Source organism: Pelecanus crispus, chromosome 4 (genome assembly GCF_030463565.1).
Source record: "Pelecanus crispus isolate bPelCri1 chromosome 4, bPelCri1.pri, whole genome shotgun sequence".
NCBI lineage: Eukaryota > Metazoa > Chordata > Aves > Pelecaniformes > Pelecanidae > Pelecanus > Pelecanus crispus.
Window position 1 is genome coordinate 58,414,621 of NC_134646.1, and position 19,697 is coordinate 58,434,317.

A 19,697-nucleotide genomic window follows, 5' to 3' on the forward strand; every position below is an offset into this window, starting at 1 on the left:
CTACCTATGTCTATCTATAGGTATTAAAAAATGAATATTTTTAAAAACAGGCAATATTTACTTTTTCTATGAAAAATTTCAGGTTATGCATCATACAAAACAGGAAGCATCTTGATGTTACAAGCTAGATTGCAATGAAACTAAATATTTTATGGTATGCTGTACATTCTAGAAGTTAGTTGCTCACTGACTAACAGGTAGTCATAGCTTTGGAGAATATAGTATCTTTTTTTCCTGTTTGCTTTTTGTGTGTGATAGTTTCAGTTTCCAAGCTTTGTTTCGATTGTGATGAATACATTACTGAGGCTGCACATGAAAAGTCGTTTCATAGGAAAAATAGACATTTATTTTCTTTTTGTCACTGTATATGTTACTGATTCTCTTGAGGTGTTTTTTCCCAATGATTTTAAGTTTCTGCAATGATTCTTATTTTATTACTAATTATAACAAACAAGTATCCACAGCTATATACAAAGGTGATGTGAACATCGTGATCTTGTTAGTCTAGTACCTCATGACTTCACAGTGTTTACACTTACAGTATTCCTGTGAAATGGGGAGATGACATTAACCCAGCTTTAAAGATGTGGTACCGAGGCACAAGCAGACTTAGCCAAGGCTGTGCAAGTCATCTGTGCTTAAATGGGAATTTAATGAAAAGCTCCCTGGGCCTAATCCCTAGCTCCTGAAACACTTTTGACATCAGTGTGTAAATGTGTGGAGACCTCTGTGTGTCCATTTGCACAGACAGGTATGATGGCACAGTAAGGGGTCAGGGCATTTGATGCTACAGCTCTAAGCTCTGTGCAGAGGTGTTAATCAAAACAGAGTGCAGTGCATCAGAACGGCAGCCGTTACTGTAATGGGCAGGTCTATTTACAGATAGGTAGATACATAAGTAAGAGCAGTTTAATACTTACTACTACCAGTTTCAGGGTTAATTTACCTTGTTCCGTTGATAATTACAAAATCATTTTGAAACGTGTGAGCAGTCAATTAGAAAATTTCAACATGTGAGTTTTGAAATAATAGCTTCCAAACTATCACATAGTCTGTCGAACATGAAGGTGACATTAGAGTTTTTGCCATGAGTACTCTTTCATTTAGGTATTGCATTACTGAATTGATAATGTAAACTACTATACAGAGGGTTTGCTGATATTTTCTTCTGTAAATGTTGGAAGCTCTGGAATATTCTCATTTTATAAGCTTCCTCCTTAAAAGGCTTCATTGGAAGAATAAGTTTGACTCTTGCTCATGTCCTGCTAAGTCTCCAGAGGATCCGAAACTGAATCTCAGATCCTTTCAGGAAGGTTGGGTCCCAGCGCCTGATGTCCTCTGCTTTCACAGTGTGAGTGATGAGGTCCTCAGTCACATCAAGGTTTTTAGGCTGGACACTGCTGTTGGCCAGAACTCTTATAGTCATTGATGCCAGTAGGATTCCTTCCTCTGGGATTTTTCATAGCAACAAAAGTCAGCAGATGTAAGACTGCACCCCTTTGCATTACCTATTTGCCAGTTTTGGGGTTTTTTTTCCCCCTTGGTTAGCATCTTGTGAAGAATAACAGTGCTCAGGAGAAAAACCTGTTGAAAACAGGAAGAGGACTCAGTGCCATGGGAGATGATTAATATGTGTTTAATAGTGTGGAAGAGGAAGGTGGCACACTGAAAATTATGGGTGGATCAGAGGTAAGGACACAGTTGTTGCATAGCAGTGTTGATTCACAAAGTTGATAAAATGTCATTCTAACATTTGTTGTTGTTGAATTGATAGCAATTTGTGAGGTTTCTGTTTTCCTCACTAAGTATAGTAGTTCCCGCTAATGATAATTTAGTATCATGTGCAATCTGTGACTCAATATGATTGCTAGAATATGGGTTTTTATTCATATTCCCTGTATTTTTCTGGTATCACAATTCTGCAAAAAAATAATTAAGTCCAGGGGAATTTGATCTTTGACTGATTTTAGGCTAGCTGAAGTTGTCATTGATAAATTTAGGAGGTAAAATCTGAGGCTGAGATTTTTCCTCAAATGTGTAAAGAGTCAAAAACTTGTGATCCTTGTTGTGGATTAACATTTTGACTGAGTTAAAAAGAAGTTACTTTCTGTTCTGCCCAAAATAGTCAGCTACCAAATGTGTTGACTCTTGGCCAGAACTCTGTTGCAAACTGCACTTCAAGTAAACTGCTGTGACTAAAATATTGGTGTATCTATATTAGCTGTGTCATAAAAATACTATTGTATGTCAACCACAGTATTTAATGTCAAAGGAAATGCCAATATACAACAGGAATCTTCAGCTTCATTTTGCAAACTAATGAGAATCAAAGATGGCAAACCAAAACATGGGATTAAACAGATTTTACTTTCACTGTTCTGTCATTGAGCTGTTATTTCTCTGAAATGTTTAAGTTCAGTATTATTAAGTTCAGCCTTATAGAATTCCAACCAGATCAGTGATACAAATTTATTTTGACATTAGCCTGAGAGGAGAAAAGCTGCATTGTTTAGAAAAACAAACAAACCATAAATTGAACAGAACAATTGAAAACCAAAGCATATGTGAATTTTCTAAAGAGTTATAAGGCTAAATTATGATTAAAGAGGCTAGTTAAAGCATTTTTAATTAAATTAAAATATTTAATATTTGAAAATTCTGATATGAAGGATACTTTTCATTGGATTATGTTTTGTAGGATAACAAAATGGAAATAATTTAATTTAAACATTGAAACTGATTATTTCTCTCTTTTTTCAATTATTTGAATTCAGGTAGATTGATGTATCTTTATAAATATATATGCTGCTAACTGTGATTTTAGTACTGCAAGCAAGGTACTTTTACAGCTTTTTCTGACTTATTTTCTTTCCAGGCTCTCCTGACACTTTGGCTTCTAAAATTTCCCAGATAGCCATAAGTGTTGATGATGAAAAAAAAAAACCCAAAACCAAAAAAACCCTCAAACATATTTACTCCTCAAGCAATAGTTATTGTATGTAAGACAGAGCATATAGGTGCTGAGAGTCTTTATATGCGGTCTGCTCTGAAGAAATCTTTGCCAAGATTTTGCCAAATTTTGCCTCAGAGCAGGTCTTTCTAATTGCCACTGGGAACAGTCTTTTCTGCTTTCCTACAACACACAGTTAGTAGGTGGCAGGACCTGAATCGGTTTTGCTTGAACATAAAAACTAAAAAGTTTTGTGAAAGTTCTGTGTTTCAATTTTCAACCTTAGCTTTTCATTGTCTCTGGGGAGTTTTGTTTACTGTGGTTACATCTTTGTTTTTCCCTATTTGCTTGTACACAACAATTTTTCCTAGTTTCTTGATGATAGACCTCTATTTTTTCACTCTAGAGTCAAGAAACATGAACATTTCTTGGTAGAGATGGTCATACACAGCTAGTTCATTGCTACACACACTTCCATCTTGTCAGTTTTCAATTAAACTTTCCATAAGCATTTCTGATTTTTCAAATATATCCAGAACAGAAATTTTCAATGGATGCTGAAGGTCAAATCGAGAAATGACCAAAAGGATTGTTACAGCACCTCTCATTAGAACTGAGGATGGTTCTTTAGAGAGAGTGGCTGAACTGGGAACTGTGTTTCTTTTTTTGTGACCGTTTATTCACATTTCCTCATTCCATTTTTTAATTTCAGATTTTGTCTTTCCCTATGGAACCTATTTTCTAGCTGTTTCAAAGTCCAATAAAAAATAATCTGAGGGCTGGATCACCTCTCCTATGAGGCCAGGCTGAGAGAGTTGGGGTTGTTCAGTCTGGAGAAGAGGAGGCTGCAAGGAGACCTTATTGCAGCCTTTCAGTACTTAAAAGGGGCCTGTAGGAAGGATGGGGGCAATCTTTTTAGCAAGGCCTGTTGTGACAGGACAAGGAATAATGGATTTAAACTAAAGAAGAATAGATTTAGGCTGGATATAAGGAAGAAATTTTTTACAATGGAGGTGGTGAAGCACTGGAACAGGTTGCCCAGAGAGGCAGCAGAGGCCCCATCCCTAGAAACATTCCAGGTCAGGTTGGGTGGGGCTGTGAGCAACCTGATCTGGTTAAAGCTGTCCCTGCTCACTGCAGGGGGGTTGGGCTAGATGACCTCTAAAGGTCCCTCCCAACCCAAAGCATTCTATGATTCTATGATTCTAATTATTAGCTATGATCCCTTAAATGGAGAGAAGATTTACAGGGGTTGTATGATATGTGAATCAGGATAGAAGAAGGGAACGCACCAAGATGATTTCTTTTTCACAAAGATTAAAAAAAATGGCTGCAATTATTTTACTGTAGCTTTTATTTTAACTCAGTAACAGAAGACTAAAGAGCAAAAGGCAAACAGAAATTATAAATATACTTGGCTTTCTTGGGTGTTAGGGAGCATCTAGGTTGTCTTTTTATCATTGATATATTTCTGAAAAGTCAATAAATTAGTTGCTCTATTCCCTTTTATTATAGGCTCAGGTCATTGCCTTTGCAAGTTAAATCCATAGGCTGAAATTTGGAGGAGGATATCTCACATGATCTCTTGCAGAATTTCTGTCCTTTTATTCTGTTGGGAAGTCTTGTTCCCCTGTACAGCATCCTGCCAAGTGGATCAATATTGGAGATTGATTTGTCGGGGGCTGTGTCCAAGCCCTTCACTGACATTAGCTCTCAGTGTACCTCTTGTTTGGATTCCTGTCCCTGGCACCAGGCATCCATTGTGTTTCAGGGTTGCTCTTTCTCCATGTCTGAATAAAAAAGGGTAATGAGAAGAGTTTGCATTTTCAGTGACAGTGTGAATAATATTCTGTAGTCTCTTTTCTAAGTAATTCCTATTTGTATTTTTCACATTCCTGTCTTATCCTACCTCAGTGCTTATTTTAGACTCAGAGTTCATTCTACATCAGGTCTATGGAAAGAAAGAGACAGAAAATAATTCAGAGAAGGTCCTTTTCATAAATGGTAAGAATAAGAAGACTTTCTCTTCCTTAGACACTATCATTCAAACTGGTTAAACACATTTTTTTCACATTTTTTTCAAATACTTCATGTTTAGATTAAATGCTTAGACAATGACTGGAGTTGGCAGATGAAGCAGAAATAAAAGGCTTTAAATGAGTTCTTCAAACAGAGGAAAATCATGCTACAATTCCCTAGAAATATACCACATATTCTTTATAGTATTAAAGGTCATACATATCTGGGAGACATTACTTAAGTATTTAAAAATGAATACATGTTCCTTTGAAATGCAGTGATGGGATAGTGTTTAAGTTTTTAACAGGGCTGTTAAGAGTTTTGATTAAAAATAACCAACAGTGCAGTTTGAAATCACAACCCTCCTTCATAAGGGAGTTTATTCAGAATATTTTCAAGAATTCTATTCACTGGTGTATAAGATCCACATCTCCCAAAGACCTGAAAGGAATTTCTGGCCGTCTGCTATTTCCCTCTATGTTCTGTGTTTTGTACACATCAGAAGGTAAGTTTTGGAAAAGAAAAAATGGACTCAGTTCATACATCTGTGCAATAAGGTTTAATGTTAGATACACAGCTGGTGAAGTACTTTTACAGAGCCTGAGTAGTCAGTGTTTGTGATTGGAGCGTTGCGGGGTTTGGGGGGCGAGGAGAATTGCATCCTGAACTCTTTCAGTCCTGATATTGTTAGACAATTATATTTTTTTAGAGAAGAGATAAGTAGAAAGTGAGATGGAGATGGTAGAAACATTGTTTGTCCGATCTGGTAGATAGGCCTAGGTAAAGCCAAGCCATACAACGGTGTACTTCAAGAACTATGGGGTTTTGCAGACTGTTCTAGTGTGTTAGTCCTTGTGTATGCCATTTGCACCATACATAAATCTATCCCACAGAGAATGAAATGGCCAAGACAACAAACTAATGATTTGATCCTCCCACTGCAAAGCTAATTTCAGCATTCACTCAAAAGCTAGATCCAAATGCTTAGTGAGGAAGTTTGGTAAATTAATTTGCAGAAGTTCCATCACAAACTCGCGCTCATCAAACCCCCAAATAGCAGATTATAGCAAGAATGCATATACCGGGCAGATTATTTTGCTTTGAATAATTGCTTTTTTTTTTTTTTTTTTTTTTTTTTGAGTTGCCTGTCTGAAAGCCCTTCTTGGATTTCCTGGAAGTGGTTTTGATACTTAGGTGCATACTAACCACATTAGTATTCAACAGTACTAGTTGCATATTAATATTGTTAATGTTTTCAAGGTAAACTGAAAGAAAAGTTACACATTGCCTTAAGGTAGATATGACACCAAGAATGAGCTTTTTAAGAACTAAAATTAAGAAAATATACTAATCTAAAAATAAATATTAATATGAAGCCCCTATATTAGCTAGGTGAGATATAGGTCCATAAATCTTATGTGATTATCTTGTCAATGTATCAACCACAGTATTTCTGACTGTCTTTAAGGAATCAATAAAAAGCTTTATGTGCCATTTTCCCTTTCCTTGTTTTTAATTTTTTGTATTTGTCTTTTAAAAGTTTTATATTTTACAGTACTTAAAATTTGCTTTCATGGTTATGTATGTGTGTTAATGGCTTTAACAGTGGTCAAGAAAAAGCCAAACTTTCTTTACAGAATTGACTGAGAAAAATCTTTACAAGTAGGGAATGAGGAACTCTGGCCTGAACTATTCACTAAACAAAATGCTGTGTTCCAGAGGGTGATTAATAAAATGTTCAGTCTGCTCCATAACAATACTGCTTGCTAATGGACACTTGCAATTTTTGAGATGTTTGGAACACTTCCATCTTTACTCCAGATGCAAAGACTGCCAAAATCTGCCAACTGTTAGCTGAGAGGATGAAAGTACATTTTTTGTTGTTTGAACTTGTCCCATACAAATCTGGCCTTAGCAAAAAAGAAGACTTCCATGCAGTGAGGAGGGTTTGCTTATACTCAGGTCAGTTAAAGCTTCTCCCAGAGATACTAATGTCTTTTTTTTTACTGTGCATACTGTTATGCACAACTGCATATTAAAAGAAGAATGAAATTCCTTCACCAGTTTATTCTTCTGACTATTGAACTGGCAGAGGCTCAAGTGCTTCTTAACACTGTAGTAAGAATTTCATCATCTGTAGCTAAAATTTAATGTAAACTGGTGTAATAGGAATTTGAAAGATTATGTTTAATTATACTGTGTTAGAGTCCAGCTGTGAAAGCACCATTTCAGATACAAATCAGTAGGAAGCATTTGCTTGTCTAGAAATGATCACAGGAGTCCTTTGCAGTCCTGGAAGTATACTCTTGTGATTTTATGGAGATACTGCACTATATACTGGAGAGTGGTTTGGTAATGTCCAGAGACAGCATGGATTTTTTCATATAGGAGAATATCTGCAGACTGTATGACATGAGTATCAGGTATTAATTTGAGTCTTTTTTCCTAGAGTCTAGATTTGTGTTTCTAACAGAATGTTAGCCTTGCTTGGAAAGTAAACATTACACAACATTTACCAAAATGGTACATATATGGAATAAGAAATAGTTACAAAATCTTTATGTAGCATTGTTTGATAAATGCTGTCTTTTTATCACATTGATTATATTAAAAATACTTTAATAGTTTCCTGTTTTTTCATTTGTTTTGTATGGTAATCATCATAAGGATATTAATGACCATGAGTAGAATAGACTTGGCTCAGGAGGGAACATGGGATCCATGAATATAGCACTGGGGTGGCAAAAGGCATGGATTGTATTTTACTTTTCATAATCACTCTGTAAATGGAATGGGACAAATTAATTTAATCTCTGTGCCTTGGTTTCCCTTCATACAAAATTGAGATACCAATACTTCCTTTGAAAAATTCCCTGAGGTCTATAGAAAGATAAGTTATTTAAGAACTAAGTAAGATTTTATTGCTGTTGTGGTAAATGGAAGGAGAAGGTGTTCATGATCGTTCACACCAAACGTTGGTTTATTCCCTGTTTCCATCTTCTAAATGGTATGTTCTGCAAATAAAGATTTCCAGCATGGATTGGATGCAGAGATTAGAGTTACCTGTGGCTCAGTCAGAGATTTATCAGTGGGATCTTTCAAGGCTGCAGCTCAGATTCTCTCCTGCTTATTCTGCTTCCTAAGCAGTTGCCATGCATCAGATCTGGGTTTTTTTGAAATGTTGCTGTTTTGATTTAGTGGTATTTCATGTCTGCTTGTTTTCTATTTTATATCTCTTGTAATTCTTTTTGTATATGTTGGAAGACTGAAAAAGCAGGACCTTTGAAATTCTTTATTGATGGAAACATTACAAAAACTTAAGATTTATATTCAAATCATTTATGTGCAGGGATATTTGTCAAAGGAACCTGTAGGACTTATCACTCACTTTGGTTGAGTTTCAGTGGGATTTCAAAGTCTTACTCCCTCAGGCTCATCGTTCCACTTCTTTATACCTCAAACATCTATCTTATCATACATAGCAAAGATTTATTGGCAAAGCCACTCAGACAGAAACCACAAGGAGGTTTTTAGGGCAATTGTTTCCCTTGAATTACCTGATATTTATAGCCAGATTTCATATATTCCCCATGCTTCAAGCACAATGCTCCTGCTGCTCCTGATCCGCCATGATCTTCTGTGTTCTGTGACTTTCCTTGGCCTGGAACTGAACTGATAGATAACTTGGAATTTGTAAATGGGATTTTAATTCATGCATATTTAGGAAATAAACCAACATATAAATCAGCAAATAAAACAGGACAATTGAATGTGATCTATCATAGAGCAATGGGCAAATTACTTGTCATGAGGCAGTGTCTCTGGCAGTGATGAGAGACAGGGAAAGAACAGGTATAATGTCAAAGAAATACAAGTTTTAGAAGTGTATAATTTTGTATTTCACAGATATATTTACAAAATATTATTAGAGATAATAGCAACTGGCATTAAAGAAACACAAGCAAATTAATTTTCAGTGTACTGTAGCGTTAATTTTATTTAATATTTGTTTGAGTAGCTATAATTTTAATTACAAAAATGACAAAATTGTATTGTGGTAATGTAAGACCTCTTGATATAGCTAAAAATTGTGCTTGTGTTTTTTGTCAGGTTAGTTTATAAGTATCCCATTACATCATTCCAAACAGATCTCCCCAAGCACCTGTCACAGTTCCTAATGACAACTGCTTTCTCTCTTGCCCCTGCCATGCTCCTTCAGGTAACAGAATTCTCTTTCCTTTATTCCACATGCTCGTCTTAGCCTCTGGCCCTGACTCGGAAAAGGTCCTCACAGCTCCTTGGCTCACAGACCAAAGGAACTTAAAAGGGCTGTGGCTTCTCACTGTCTACTCAGCACTCCTTTTGTACCACTGCATGACTGATTGAGAAAAAACTTAAGCCTTGTTAATCAGCATGTAAGGGAGCCAGCAGAAAGTGATGAGGACTGATAAGTTCCTTGAAATTACTTTTATATTGAAATCACTTGAATACTTTATATTAGTTGAATTTTATCAGGACTTGTCCATTCAAAGATAATTTACTTGAAAATGGCTTATGTAAACTGTAACATTTGCAGAGTAATGGCAATAGTACAGACTGTTGTAACATACTAATATTTTGAAATCATGGGTTCGTTTTGCACCTCTCCAACAAAACTGAAATTGCACCAAGGTAGCATCTGCTAATACACTGAATATAGTTTGCTTCCAACAAAGTTTTTAAGCTCTTCCATTTCCAATTTATATGCTGTGCTGACAGTAGCAAACCACTAAATCCATTTACAGATCCAATTTGAAGTTAGTTGATGAATTTCCATTGCCATTGTTAATCAGTATCTTTTTTGTTTGTTTCTTTAGAACAGCAACAAAACCTAGCAGATGGGATACCCCACGCTGGGTGACACAGGCATCTAGTCTAGGTCATCAGTCTGTTTTCACTTGCATCCTTTTCTCCAGACTGTACTTCCTGCCCAAGATTAAGCATCAAATTTCAGCATACAGTGTGTGTCACCTGTTAATCATCAGCTTTTGTTCCCTACCTATGTACTTTTGTTAATAAAATCCATACCACCGCAGAGCCTTACTTTCCCCTGTGGAAAAAATCTTCCTTATATCAGTCTGTCTGGAAATATTGTACCCTTTATGGGTAGCCTTGTTTCCTTCCTTCCGGTCTCAGCCATTCTCTGTGCTCTTGAAATTTTGGGTTACTCTCCTTCAGGTGCGTTTGCTGCAGGAGCTATTTAATATCCTTCTGTGTATTTTTTTTCTTACTTCTTAATGTAAAATAGTGGTGTTTATTGAGATTACTCTTGTCACACATACTATGTGTATCAGGTGCAGAAATCTATATATTGGAAGGGGTTGATATACAAACAATAGCTAGCAATCATGAAGGAGAATGTCATACCATTAATAAATTGACTTCCTCTTTATTATTCTCAGTATTATACAATTTTGTGTGGTGGTTATTCTCCCTTGACAGTTTTACCAAGGGAATATTTGCAACCAGAGCTTTTCTGTTTTGGCCCTCAAAAAGCAGATTAATGTTTCATTGTGTCAAAAAAAGCATATCTTTATTCCATTACAGGAATACACAATAGATGTTTTCTTCCGTCAGAGGTGGAAGGATGAGAGATTAAAGTTTAAGGGCCCAATGAACATTCTTCGATTGAACAACTTAATGGCCAGCAAAATCTGGACCCCAGATACATTTTTTCACAATGGGAAGAAGTCAGTGGCTCATAACATGACAATGCCAAACAAGCTTCTACGAATCCAAGATGATGGGACTCTCTTGTACACCATGAGGTAAGTCTTTTCATCCATTCTCTACTCAAGATATTTCTCGATGTGATTTTTCCAGATAATAATTAACTAAGGTTCCAGGAGGACTCTCCTTTGTTTAATTTCTGTCCCAGCAGAAAGAAAGCTAGGAAAACATATGTTTTATTTCCAGTTCTGTTACAAGTCTGTTGGCTGATTATGAGTTAGATCAGTTTTCCTACATGTTCCTCAGTTTTCATACCTCTATAATGTATTAAAAGATAGGGACCACCTGCATAAAGTGCTTTGAGACCTTCAGATGGGAATCACTGTGTAAGAATTGTTAAGAATACTCAAAGTTTACCAGTTCCATCTTAGAAAGATTAAAATAGTATATGACTTTTACCTGTTACTGCACCCATTGTACTGACCATGTGAGCCCTTAAACAAATTTATTAAGATCAGTGGCAATAAAAAATAAAGAGGAAGAAGAAAGGCTTAATAAGGCCTCCAATTCTTTCCAGCAAGAACTACAGGGAAAATATATCTTACTCATTACTGTTTCTTTATATGCAATTACAATATTTTACTTTGAGTTTTAATTTTTGCATGCTATGCATGATTAGCAGCTAAGATAAACATTAAGCTCGTAAAATGTATTAAATTTCTTAGAAAATAATCGATGAAAAATTATAAATATCATGTATGTGTAAGCATAAGCGGTGTTTTTATAAGACTGATTTCTTCTTTGATTAATCTTTTTGAAAAAATGTTACCTATATGAGTTTTTTGGAAGTTTTTTATCCAAAATTCCAAACCCCCCTGACTTAGGTTCATTCTTTTTCTTTGAGAATATTTAATAAATTAAATTTGTTGTGAGTGTAGTCTTAAAATCCCCAGCCTAAGTAAGATGTAAAACGTGAGCTGTAAAACAAACGTGTACTGTGCAATTTTTCCATGCAGCTGTACAAGCATCCCTTAAGCCTGATTTACTATACAACACCCTAACCCTTATAGGATTGAGTATTGATGGGTAGACTGCTGATGATGTTGAATGATGTGGTGCTTGGAGAGGTTCAGAAAAGTTTGCTGGAAATAAATCAAGACCCCCATTTAAAGTATTTTAGCGTGGGCTCAAATCAATATTTGAACTTATATCTCTATAAACTGACTGAAATTCTCTCCCTCCAGAAGGTATTACATGCATATGCTATAAATAATAAGAAATACTGTTTGAAACCATTTTGAAGAATTTTTTTTTTTTAAAACATAAGATGGGTCATGTCAGCTAGAGTTAACTAAGCATTTTCATGGCTTGTAAGTATGAGATTAATGTGTAAACTGCTTTCATTGTCTAGATTTTAAACAGCCATTTTTTTCTGTGTCTATTTAAAATGATAGTGTGTTTTATATCAGAGCTCATGCAGTTCTTTCCTTTGCCTTCAGCTGTTTGCTGACTTGTCTCTCTCTCTGCCCCTTGACTTCAGAAGAACTTTCCTGGGGAGTGGGGGAATAGAAATATGGAATATTTTTGGGTGGAAGGGTGGGAGAACATAGTAGGGAATATGATGACTATGAACCAGTGGGAGTACAGGAAGATGTAGCTGATGTTTGAGGCTCAGTGAAGAGGAATGAAGACATCCAGAAAATGATCTCTACCCAGAGGACATTTACAGGGTAGGAAGGAGAAACAGAGCTGCTTTTTTTTTTTTTTTTTTTTTTTTTTTAAATAATTAAAAATAATGGGAAAGAAAAGTCTGTCAAAAACTTTCTTCAAACTTTTAAAAATTATTTTTATCGTATTATTCCCAATATTTGATACTGGGATATTCTTGGGATTTTTTCACAAAATGAGCAAAAGTGAATGCATTGTTAACATACTGTCATTATAATCACAAATAACATGGAGAATGAGTTGCAGCAATCTTTTCGAAGAATACAAATGGGTTTTTTTCTACATCTTCCATTCAAACTCTAAAAAAAAATAAATTCAGAAAACTATGGAGCACAGTCCTTTGGCAAATTAACTGTAGTTTATGTGCTTTTGTAATGAGCCTTTGAGAGCCATATAATCACACATGTACCTCAGAATATTATGAGAAGAAAATGACTGTTCTTAACAACCTGCAGTTACATAATTTATATTTTCATTTAAATGGCCTTTTCTCATAGCTTTGAGGTCAGCTTTTTCAGGTTTTTGATGTGATAAGTCAATGTCTTCCAAAGGAACACATAAAAGGGAAGAAGCAAGAGCTGATTTAAATTTTAATTAGTTTAATATAACAGTTCAGTTTCATCTCCTAAATCAGCATGAACTCTGTTCATTTCTGTGGAATTGATTTTCTTGTCCTGCTAACTGACTTAAATGCATAACGGTCTTTTGTCTTTTAGGCTTACAGTCCAAGCTGAATGTCCAATGCACTTGGAGGACTTCCCTATGGATGCTCACTCATGCCCCCTGAAATTTGGCAGCTGTAAGTATGTAATGAGAAGTTAGTGAATACCTAACATTGCTCAGCATCACTTTTTTTTCAGTAAGTTGTTACATTAGACGTTTAAAACACAAGATGGTACTTTTAAAAAGATTTGTAACCTGACACATCAAAATTTCTTTTCTCTACTCAGTGTTGTGTCTTCTAATGTATTTTAAAGCTTTCTTGACTCCAGTTGACAATAAACACTATGCACCTAATTGAGTACTGCACTGATCTACTTTTAGTCCAGCATGCAAACCATACCGATGAATGCAGACCTGGGTGCACGTAGCCTGTGCAGTATTAATGAAGAGTAGATTAAAGACGTCAGAGAATGTTTGTTTTCATTTATTGAAACATTTTTTTTCTCCTTATTGTTAATGATATTTGTCTTTACACTATTAGTCAATGAAGGCAACAACAAATGGCTTTTTGTGCTAAAAAAATTCACTCATTAGTGCATTTGCATGTTATAGACAGATGGACTTTGATCTCACCAGTAGTATTTTAACAACAGCATAACTTCATTTACCTACATTACAACCTTTATTCTCCTTCATGAATTAGGATCACATTATATATATTTCCTGGATTTCATACACTAAAAAGTTTTCTTGTTTTCTTTTTTTCTTTGGCTGCAGTCTACGTTCTCTGCTGGGCCCAGGAAAGGAAATGTTTTTTTGAGGAAACTGGTTAATATCTTTAAATTCTGGCTGGTTTTACATTAATTGCAGCCACCACACATTACAAAACAGGTGATATGCTGCCACTAAGGACATCATTAACCAGATGAACATTGTCAGAGCACCGTGCACACTCTCCATAACCCTAACATATCCCTTTTCCTTGGAGTTTGGGACAAATTAAACCAAGCTTGTGTTTCTGATGATGTTTCCCCACTAGAGAGAAATCTTAGCCATGGAGATAAAAGATCGTTAGAATTAATATTTGTATCATGGAGCCTCTTTTGCCCCCTAAATATTGTATTTATAATACATAATGCAGCTTAACTAACTAGTATCAGAGATGTTATCCAAAATCGGCTACTGACTAATATTATTTACATATATGTGCGCAGCAAGGTATGTTTGATTTATAACTTGTGGGAGGAAAGAAGACTCATATGTAGCCTCAAAACAACTCAAAAAACCCTGTAATAATCAAACTGATACTCAGGCCAAGAGGCTACTTTATAGCACATCTTCATTCACATTCCTAAGCTGGAAACCCTTCTGACTAGGTATACTAGAGTTTGTGTGAACAGTTTCTTTTTTTTTTTTTTTTGTCTAGGTTGTTTGGTTGTGATTTTTTGCTTACTAATTTGTTCTTTGTTCTCTGCCCATGGTTTCTGGTTTTCTAGTAAACAGGAGAATTCAAACTGTGAGGAATGTGATTTTAGAAAAGCGGTCTTTCATTTCTCCCATAGTCACCTGTGCTCCAGCCTGTTGGCGCGTCCAGGGGACTCTTATTTCTGTTCATTTTGAATGGCTTCGCACTCATTTTATTCCTTTACCTAGAACTCATTTCTAGACTACTGTGCATTTTTCAGCTTTTATTCTGGGATAGAATTTGAATGATGAATAGTGGTGAAAATAAAAAGGAATCCTGAGGATTTTGGTTTAGCTGAGGCAAGTCTGCCAGTGGTATATATTTGTCACAGATCTGTATATGCTGCTAATCTTACATTGCTAGGGGGATCGTCGTCCTGTATGAATGTCCCAGGGTTTTTTTTATACATAAGGGAAAAGCCAAACTAAGTGTATTGGAGAAGTTGTAGCGTAACAGATTGCCTTTCTTTATCCTTATCAAAAAGTCTAGCCAACAGTGGCGAGGATGGGGACAAACCAGCAATCGGCAATACTGCTGGTTTGCATTAAAGCAGAGGTCTTGTGGGAAGCTGGAAAGATACAAGGGAAGTGTTAAAAATCTCTGCATGCTACCCACCTGCTAGATTTTGTTAGTCATGCAATTTATGGCTAGTTGCATGAAGAAGCTTCTTTCTGGGACTCCAGAGAATTCTCAAGTGAAAATGTTTGCAGCCCAACAGAAATGTTGCTTTTCTTTTTCGCTTCACTACAGTTATGGTAAAACTTAAAATGTACTTGTCTCGGTCAATCAAAATGAACACACAATTTCTTCCATCAGTGGTTTACCCTTTTCCTTTCATACTCCATTTGTTAGGAGGGTATTAGACTGAAAAACTTGTAGGACATACTCATTTTTTTTTTCTTACTCACTGGAGAGGCATTAATGTTGTTTAAAATACAGTGCTGATTTGCTTTCATTCCAGTTTATTTTGACAGACCTTAGGCTAAATGTATGTTTAATCATGAACGCACTGAGAGAGCAGCCTGCTTAATGTCAGCGTGTCCACAAAAAGATGCCAAGGAGTAAAATTTAAGAGGGTATGCAGGGCAAAGCACAGAGCCACTACAAGTTTGTTAAGGGTATTGTCACTGAACCTGGCTTCCCATATTTAGGTATGAATTTCAGCTAATAATAAAATGTTTGTGATACACTCCCGAAGTGGAGACTGGGGACAATGGGAAGTCAGAACTATATAGGAACGAATTTTCAAAAATGTTGCGTGTCCTAAATCTTGTAAATTGTTGTTCTTTTCGTCTGGCTTACCACAACTTTTAGGATACGTATAGTATCTAATCTCTGACAAGTTTTTTAACAGTGTAGAAGAGATGTTGTTTGTAATTTAATAGCAATAAATTGTGGTTAATAAGATCACAAATGAGTGCCCCATTCCCATGCTGCAATAGGCATTTACCCTACAGTAAAGCTATTTTAAATGGCCAAACATATTCTTTACGATGTCATTTTAAGTTTTTGGGTTTTTTGTTTGTTTGTTTTTTTTTTTTTTTTTTTAAATAAGTAGCTCTTCTAATTCTATGAGTTTTGATGGAAGCTGTCTAATTTAAGTTGATGACAAAATATTTTATCTTATTTCCCACAGATGCATACACAACTTCAGAAGTGACATACATTTGGACTTATAATGCTTCAGATTCAGTGCAGGTGGCACCAGATGGCTCAAGATTGAATCAGTATGATCTTTTAGGCCAAACAATTGGAAAAGAGACAGTTAAATCAAGTACAGGTTAGTAAAAGATATTTTGAAGAAAAATGGCACTCACTCGGCTAAGAAGAACATAAGCATTGCTGGTGGTGTTAGAAGGCTACTGAAAAAGACTTGCAAAATGTGAGATATTAGGCATAGTCTATTAATGTATGGTACAAGTAACACATAGCAGCACTTTACAGATTCTTTCAAGTTAGTAAGTAACTGCTGATAGCAGAGATGAACTTGTCCCCAGTGACTGTTTTTTAATGCTGTCTGGAGCTCAGTCTGGAATCCTAATGTTTGTAACCCAAGACTGGGATAATTGTTTAATTTCATATGGTAAATGACATTTTTTTTTTCTACTAAATGGTGAAGCATGCAGGTTTCAATCATTTTTTCCTTCCATTGTGTTTTTGGCATTAAACACTGGATTATTCTACCAGACTCTAGACTGTGTTCCTACATGTGCCAGGCTGTGATGGACCCCCATGATTGCCTTCTGACTGTAGATTAAGTTCTCAGGGTGCCTTTGTGTGAACCCAGGAAACTGCCTATGTGCAGAAGCCTTCAAGTTCTTGTCGGGGCATACAAGAGTTCTTTTAAGTTCCTGAACACTGATCTTTCCTGGAGCTCAGTGGGAATAAGATGTAGTTGCACTCAAAAACTGTCTTATATTCTGTAGGATGCTTTCTACTACAAAATGCATTCTGTGCAATTTAACCCTAGCACATTTGGTTCACATAAACGTATCAACCTTTCTTTTACCAAATAAATAGACCTTCTTAAGATTATAACCTTTTGTTTCATTGTATTTTGTTTGTTTGTGGCACCTAGGTGAATATACAGTAATGACGGCTCATTTTCACTTGAAGAGAAAAATTGGTTATTTTGTCATTCAGACTTACCTCCCCTGTATCATGACTGTCATTCTCTCTCAAGTGTCATTCTGGCTGAACAGAGAATCTGTACCTGCCAGGACAGTCTTTGGTGAGTATGCTGGGTAGCATTAGCTTTGTTTGCAACAGCTGAAGCTGTTAGGAAGCATTTCTGAAGTCTGCTTGGTAAATGCCTTTTTCATTCAAGTTAGTGTGTTTGTAGAATGTGATACTATTCCTAGTCCAAACAGCTTTCAACTGCAGCTTAGAGATACCCTGAGAATCCCAAAGTTTTTGGAAATTAGCACATATGAGAAAACTGCCTATATATCCTTGACTCTTTTAAGAGGAAAACGTTTTCACAGAATGGAAAAAGATGGTAATGTTTCTATTTAAAAAGTAAATTCAGATTATTTTCAGAACTGTCTTTCTTACCTTGATATTATCCAGATATGTTGGTACTTGGTAGGTAAGCACATTTCTAAACATATTTGTAAATTAAGCAAATTAAATTTGAATTTGTTGAATTATTTGAATGTGTTAATCTTTGCAAGCTGCAGTTCTTTTAAAAGAAACCCTATTCTGGGGGCCTGGGCAAAACTTTCTCACTAATTCAAATTAGAGTGCACTATAAGGCAGCAAACAGCTTCAGCAGCACAAAATAATGGTGTTTCTCTTACAATAAGGTTTTGCTCTCTTCTTTATTAAAGCAAAGTAACAACTGTCTTCTTTGCATAACAAAGTTCTTTTAATTTGTTTGCTTTTAAAAAAAAAGAGACTAGCACAACAAAAAGAAAATAATGTCTCTGTGGAATCAGCTATCAGAAATGCTGCATAAATTCATATGATTAGTCATCAGTAAACACCATGCCCTCTGCAAAAAATAGGCCAAACTCAAATGCATATTAAGTATGATGCACAACAAAGCACTTACTGTCTCTCCTGGTAGAGAAAATGCCACAGAAAGCATTGTGAAAATTGCAGGTTTGAGTATGAGCCTTACTGAAGTCAGATGAAATGGGTCAGTGCTTTTAGTGGGACCAGAATTCTACCATGTTTTCCCAGGCGGTTATCAGGCAGATTTGTTTTTCTTTCTTCAGAATCTTCTGTGAATCTGTCCATTTCTGCTTATCAAAATGCACATTCCTGTTTTCCAGCCTTGCAAGTACACTGTCAAATCCTTCTATATCTCTGTCTTTGCCCTTTTCTGTACCCCCTCTTATACATTTAGGACAGCGTAACTTGTTTGTCCAAAAGAAATCTCACATCTTCTCTTCCTAAAATGCACTTTCTGTTTCTGTGTTATTGGTAACAAGACACTACCTCAGTAACAAGGCACTAGGATAATTTTTCTGGAATGATTTGTCCCTTCCTGCATACCTCTTTCTTGTTCTTGATTTATTTTTTGTTTAATTTATGGATAAATAAGAACAGAACCACACAACCCTGTGACATAAAATCTAAAATTTGTTTACTAAGCATAATGCATATATTGAGGACATAGCAATTTCTATGCTAGTATTTTATTTCTGCCACACAGACATGCACCTCACACACCAGTCAGGGCTCCGTCATTCCAGGCCAGCTTAGACTGGCACCCTGGAATCAGGGGAGCAAGACACTTCCAGGCTCTGCCTGATGGAGCAGCTTAGCCCCCTGTCCTGGTTTCAGCTGGGATAAAGTTAATTTTCTTCTCAGTAGCTGGTGTAGTGCTGTGGTTTGGATTTAGGATGAGAAGAATGCCGACAACACACTGATGTTGTAGTTGTTGCTGAGTACTGCTTATGCTAGTCAAGGACTTTGCAGCTTCCCATGCTCTGCCAGGTGCACAAGAAACTGGGAAGGGGGCACAGCCAGAATAGTTGATCCAAACTGCCCAAAGGGCTATTCCATACCATATGATGTCATGCTCAGTATATAAACTGGGGGGGACTGTCTGGGTATCAGTCAGCAGGTGGTGAGCAATTGCATTGTGCATCACTTGTTTTGTATATTCTTTTATAATTTTTTTTTCTTCTTCCTCTGCTTCCTTCCTATTAAACTGCCTTTATCTCAACCCATGTGGGTTTTTTTGGGTTTTGTTTTTTTTTTTTTTTTCTTTTTTTTTTTCTGATTCTCTCCCCTACCCCTCTGGCCGGGGGGAGGGTGAGTGAGCCGCTGTGTAGAGCTTAGTTGCCGACTGGGGTTAAACCACGACACCCCCGCATGCAGCATTTGCACCTCAGGCTTAGCCTTCTGCATTGGGTTGGATGTCCCCTGAGGAGCTATTTCTTAACATTCGTTTACACTCTAGATGAGGTTGTCAGCATAAGCTGCCAATGGCCTCTCTCATCACAAGCCCCAGGCGAATCTCCCAGTCTTTCTCCATACCTACTGGCAGCAGCTGTCACTGGGATTTCTGATACCCTCTGGTCTCCTGCCTAAATGTGTTATAAAAACATGAAGTTAGCCACGGTTTCATAACAAAGTTCATCTATTGCTTCTTACTGTTTCCTGGTTCATACCGAATTATTCTTGACAGAGCTGGGCAGGTACGCTCAAGGT

General features: G+C 36.3%; 1 protein-coding gene across 1 annotated transcript in view; it reads left to right on the forward strand.

Annotated features, from left to right (window-relative positions):
- The window catches only part of GABRA2 (gamma-aminobutyric acid type A receptor subunit alpha2), a 58,233-nt gene that overhangs the window by 27,843 nt on the left and 10,693 nt on the right, over positions 1 to 19,697 (forward strand). The window contains exons 4-7 of the mRNA XM_075709314.1: positions 10,556 to 10,776; positions 13,123 to 13,205; positions 16,171 to 16,314; positions 17,113 to 17,265. Coding sequence (XP_075565429.1) covers positions 10,556 to 10,776; positions 13,123 to 13,205; positions 16,171 to 16,314; positions 17,113 to 17,265 — 601 coding nt within the window. The remainder of the gene's footprint in view (positions 1 to 10,555; positions 10,777 to 13,122; positions 13,206 to 16,170; positions 16,315 to 17,112; positions 17,266 to 19,697) is intronic.